General features: G+C 34.8%; 1 protein-coding gene across 1 annotated transcript; it reads right to left on the minus strand.

The window, feature by feature from the left end:
* Positions 1–4,609: 4,609 nt before the first annotated feature.
* Positions 4,610–5,996, minus strand: LOC148303575 (uncharacterized). The gene has a single exon (XM_088269718.1). It carries the CDS (start codon positions 5,896–5,898, stop codon positions 4,795–4,797), a length of 1,104 nt encoding a protein of 367 aa, XP_088125844.1. The 5' UTR covers positions 5,899–5,996; the 3' UTR covers positions 4,610–4,794.

Here is a 5,996-nt window from a genome sequence, read left to right on the forward strand (position 1 = left end):
GTTCGTTCGTGCAAAATTATAAATCCTGCCACGGGTAAAGCGTCATGTGTGGGACGCAAGAGCAACACACTCATACTATGTATATGTTACTCACGGCCGACAGCGTGCTTCTTGACAGATATTGACACTTAGCATTTTCTATGTTTTGGAATGCATCACAAAATAATAGTGACGATAAAGATGTACTTTACTTCTATTCTTAGTATTTTAAATCGTTTCAAGGCAAATGTTGTTCAAAGACATCATGTAAGTTCTGTATTTGATTCCCGACTACTAATACATAATAATTAAGTAATATCCCCTTTAATAGATATCTTTACACTATCTACCACTTTAAATAACGACACACAAATCAAATGCAATTATGTCCTTTTGCATCGAAAGGTGAGTAAGTATACAGGGAAGAACGAAATAACTGAATAAAAGCACCACTTAAAATTAAATAAAAAAAAGCATGACTTAAAAGTAATAGCAAATAATGGATAATATCTTGAAAGGTATAAACCTTTAGATTTTTTTATCAAAATAATATTGTAGCAACGCTCTTCCATTGTAGGTTACCTGACAACTAAATTAAAATGAACCCTTTTCACCCCTCGACAAGTGTATTCTTTCCGAAAGTAAATTGAATCTCCTTTGTGCTATTCGCGGCATATTATTTGTTTATTCAAAAAAACATGTCACATAAAAGGTGATGATTTGCATATTTGAATACCCGTAATCTCGACATTGTCGCATTCGGAGTGCCTTCTCGACTCGAATGAAGAGGCCTCTCTCCGTCCCTCTATACTCTGTTTGTACGTTTGGCCACAGGACAGCGGGAGGGGGAGATGGAAATTTGCATCACAAAAAAACGATGTCTTTTAATTAAAGCTGTAACCAAAGGGGTAATAAGGTTTCTTAATTCAGAAAACTCAATTAAAATTATTTCCAACCCTCGAGTTTGGAGGGAAACGCCTTTATTTCTGAAGCTATAAAACTCGCCAATAATATTGCATCAAGTTGTCAGTGACGTTACATTGTAATATCAATACTATTTGGAAACATAAGATATATTTTTTCATACATACATACGAGTATATATAATGCATGTCTAATGGAATGATGAGAAGTGAAATTGGAACAACAATTAAAATATTAAAATTAAAAATATATAAGATGAAATTTATCATGGTAAATGTGTATTTTACAATTTTTTTTTAACCCTTATCCGCACCCCAATGGTGCATAGGGCACTGCGTAATACAAACGCAGTGTTATCTTGATCGTTTACACATGAAGGAAAGGTGATCAGCCCTCCGCTTCAGGTACCAGTCCAGGGTAATATCGAATAAATAGTACGGTGAAAAAAATCACTTATATTTATTTTACCCCCCCTGGGAATCGAACCCGGGACCTCCAGCCGAGCGTACTGACCTCGGATTACACTACGGAGGCGAACAATTATTACAATATTTACGATAGTTTACAGGAAAAGAATAAAGATGAATCTGGATAATCTATAAATTGCATTCTTATACAAAAATCTATTCATATTCAAAAATATTATACCATTGACAAGCAATGACAACATTGTTAATGTGTATGTTCGAAGATAAAGGATACTAGAGGCTTAAAGGGCCGATAATTATTTGCCCAGCGGGTTAAGCTAGTTAGCGTATAACTGTCGGCGATACCTGAGTGATATGGATCTACTTATGATAATATATACTTGTGATAATATGATACTAATAAAATAAGTTTTTTTTTCAAAACTTACTGATGCCTCCATGATGCTAATTATTTCGTTAATTGATTTGGCAGTCAGTTTGTGGTAAAATCTATCCATTTTTAATTAATGTTTTACTTAGTAAATACCACTTTTTCTTAAAATCTACTATAACACGTGTTTCGATGCATTCCGCATCATTTTCAAACACCGTATGAGTTTGAAAATGATGCGGAATGGATCGAAACACGTGTCACAGTAGATTTGAAGAAATAGTGGTATTAACTAAGTAAAACATTGATTAAAAATGATAATTATTGCTTGGAAAATTTGTCCCTTGGAAAATTTGTCCCTTCAAAACTAAACACACCAAATACTAACTCTAGATTGTAATAATAATAACATAACATTACATGTTTTATTTTAAACTTTACGAAAAAAGATCACGGAATATTTCCTCACGAGTTGAAAGTTCCCTTAAAGTTAGTAGCGATCTAGTTTAACTCGTCCCTTTAGAGTTGAACCCCAGCCGCGAACTTCTCTGCAGCTACATTAAAATATTCCGAAGTTTAAATTTGTAACGAAGCGAATCACAAATTCGTTTGCATAAATTACACATTGGCTTTAATTGCCCGGGCGGATTCGGCGGCGGTGGAGCCGCATTTACATACAATAAAGGCATAAAGCCCCAATATATCTCAACAACTCTTGGAAATCATCCCAATTGTCGCAACAGCCAATTATTACACAAATCCGGGAGGCGCCAATCAAATCATCACCACCGCCACCGTCAAGCTCAAATGGAAAACGATTAAATTCCAAATAATTTCATTATATTCTCTCACCATCAATGCTGTATTTAAAAAAAATACACGCGATAGAAATTAATCTTTAAAAAAAAGAGAGATTTCATGTGAAAGACGGAGGGAGAAATCATCTCAAAAGAAATACATAGAATAATGCAAAACTGAAAATAAAAATAAATTGTTTATTAAATAATTACAATGTCATTGATGTGCGCTTCAATTCGTAATACTTATATTAATGACATATGTATGATAACTTAAATATGATATTTATGTCCGTGCTTCGATATTTTCGAAATAACGAAAAAAATAGCATATACTGCAGTTCCGGATTGTGTTCGCCTCTTCAATATTCACATATGTATATTTTCAAAGTAACTACATATATCTATTTGGATGCAAACGCATTATGCGTATTGTATTGTAAGTGGTATTGTTGATAATAGTAAAAATAGATGCCCTTTTTTCTATAATATAATATTAACTTCCAGATAACGCTGTTATACTGGTATTGAAATGCTTATTTGTTGAAGATATTTACTCTAATATTTCTTCACATGTCAAATTTAATCGTTTATTGTTTCACTGTCCTACCCTTTTGAACCCTTTAGAATCATTTCTTTGATCTGAAAGCTTTTCAATATAAATGTAAGAAAATAAGTAAAAAGGGATAAAAAGGTAAGAAAGTGGACAAATGCGCCTGTCGACATTTTATGAAGAATGTTGGGAATCATATCTTCAGAAAAAATAGAGTATATATTGTAGTTCTATCACATGCATACCTCGAAATAACATGTTTTCAGAATGCTTTTCTTTTATTTTTCTGAAATCATATATGTTGGCATTTTTTTTTAATGCTACAAATATCGTTGGATCAGGGTTAGAACTCAATACTCGAATATGGAATGTAACCTCGAAAAAAAAATAATAAAATAAAAAAAAACGTCAAATTGAGAGTTTTTTGATTCCTTAGAAACTTATATTTATAACTACGGATTAACTTCTACGGATTATATTTATTAACGATTTTTGTTTTCAAAACTAATTATTATTCGTAACATACTTATTCGTTTTTTATGTATTCTGTAATTTTTATATTCTGTAATCCTATACAATTTATTATAAAATGTGCATAATTTTAACAATTTTTGTACTACATAAAACTTTTTTCTCTTATTTTTTTAAACTTTATACTTTTTAGTAAAGTCGATCTTACGAAAAAAAATAAGTAAAAAAGTCGTTATTTAATTCGATTACCCATGACTACTATCGATACAATAGCCCTCAACACAATTAACCGCTTCCATTGCAAAACCTTAAATTTTCATCGATATTTTTAGAGTTACTTATGACACACAAAATTACTTGCGGAACCAATTGTCTATCGAACATCGAGGTACATTAGTATGGTTGTTAATAAAATACACAGCTGATTGGTGTGTCAACTACTTACTGATCACATAAAGAACAATAAATAAAATTGTCGGTAAAATGAAAGAGTGCCACAGGCAAACAAATTAATGGTGTCATGGAACGGAATTTCAATGAACCTCAGCAGTTATAAATTTGTATTATGAGTACCTACTTACTCGATGAAATGTTGGGAAATTTAAAGCCCTTTTCTAGGCCACTAAACATGTTTTGATTGCAACGTTCTTTATTCCTTCCATTGCAATAATAAATTTCATTATAATTAATAAATTTAAGCGTTTAATGTTTTTTAGTAGATACTCGTAAATTGCATTTAGAGTATTCGTGAAACTATTTTCCACAAAATATGCGGTAGGTACTGTACGAGTATATTTTTTAAAATTATTTCTGTAAAATTGTTTTTATGACGTGATAATTGATATTCAAACAATTCTGTTCATAACGCTTCTGAGATTTTGTAAATACACACAAAAATTAATAAATTGATTAAAAAACTGTGTTTATGTAAAACTCGGTCTTAATTTAATTTTTAAATAATAAAATATTTAATATTCTTTGTCTTTCTTAATGTTTTATAGTAAAATGAAATACAATAAATTGTATGAAAAATAAAAAGTGTTTTATCATAAGAGTAGACAGTAAATGAAAAATAGTATAATTATCTTTATCGTTTTTATTTAAATATTAAACAAGACAACTTTTGTATGCACAAAAAGTTCGGCAATACAGAAATTTTAATGAATAAAACTCAAAATCTTACAAAGGCATCTTTACTAAAATAAAGTAATAAATAATAAAATAAATATTATGTACCTGTAAAACACCAATACACTACCGATCGTGATAAATTCAATATCGGTTATAATTAAACACTAGAGGATTAATTTCACTTCTTCTATTGACGCCTCCCCAGTCCCGACGCGGCTCGTAGTAGCTGTCGTAGCGCTGGTAGCGCTGGGGCCCCGGGCGGACGTCCAGCCTCACGAGCCCGGCCTCCTCCCTCAGGGAGCCGCTGCCCCTGTAGGGGTCCTCTACACGAGGGTCCTCGTATATGGTGATGGTCTGATGCCGCGGGGGCTCCACGTAGTCCTGGCGCCTCGCGGGAAGAGGGATAGCGGGAAGAGGAGGTAGAGGCCTTGGCTCATCGTAGTAATCTCTACGACGCACTAAGGGATGCGGGTACTCCGGTTCGCGGTAGTACGGAGGCTCGTGATACTGAGGAGCAGCTTCCGCATGCGCGTACCCTCTGTCTCTGCCCGAAAAGCTCTGACCTTTTTGATTTTGAGCTAAATCGCGACGATCGTCTTGATAACGCTTTCTATCATAATCTCGATGCTCCGCATTCCTCGCGTCGCTGCCACCCCTTCTATCGTAGTTCCCTCGTCTCCCATTATTCTGTAAATGCTGCAATCCGTCTTCCTTCCTCGTGCTGTATCTGTTTCCAGCTTCGTTGCCGTATCTCCCGCGACCGTTTTGGTAATTGGCTTCGTCCGCTTCGTCGGAGTAATCGTCGAAGTAGCTGCTGTTGTTAGAAGTCTCGTCCTTGTGATACGAGTTATGAAACCCGGCGTTATGGTGTCCCTTTTTATGGCCCTTCTTCTGGGCTACGCCTTGCGCACGTTCTCCGGAATCCTGATGAAAGTTCTGACCGCCGTTGAATTTACTCTCGTCGAAAATCTTCTTGTTGGAATCTTGATTATTGTAATGACCGCTGTCCTTGGCGCCTATGAATTGATTACTTTTATTATCGACCAAAGTATTTTGATTTTCGTTGACTTTATCTCCGTGGTGACTCTCCTGGTTGAACGCTTGCGCCTTGATCTTATTCGCGGCATCTTTCTCCCTGAGGCTCTCCTGATGTTCCCCGATCACTGAAGGAGTGACTCCTTTCCACAGGATGGCGTACGCCAAAATTAAAACATATTTGGGGAACATATCACGAACTCGCGCCATTTTCTAAGTCATTTATTACACAATTTGGGTTCAGTCTTCGCAACATCGAGTCTCAAAACATCGTAGAGCCGGCAATCGGTACGCGCGGTCACTCGTGA

This window comes from Brachycentrus maculatus, unplaced genomic scaffold (assembly GCF_059751285.1).
Source record: "Brachycentrus maculatus isolate JH-2025_06_01 unplaced genomic scaffold, ASM5975128v1 h1tg000361l, whole genome shotgun sequence".
Classification (NCBI taxonomy): domain Eukaryota; kingdom Metazoa; phylum Arthropoda; class Insecta; order Trichoptera; family Brachycentridae; genus Brachycentrus; species Brachycentrus maculatus.

Coding starts and splice junctions, on each gene's coding strand:
- LOC148303575 (XM_088269718.1), bottom strand. CDS start 5,898: ATGGCGCGAGTTCGTGATATGTTCCCCAAATATGTTTTAATTTTGGCG.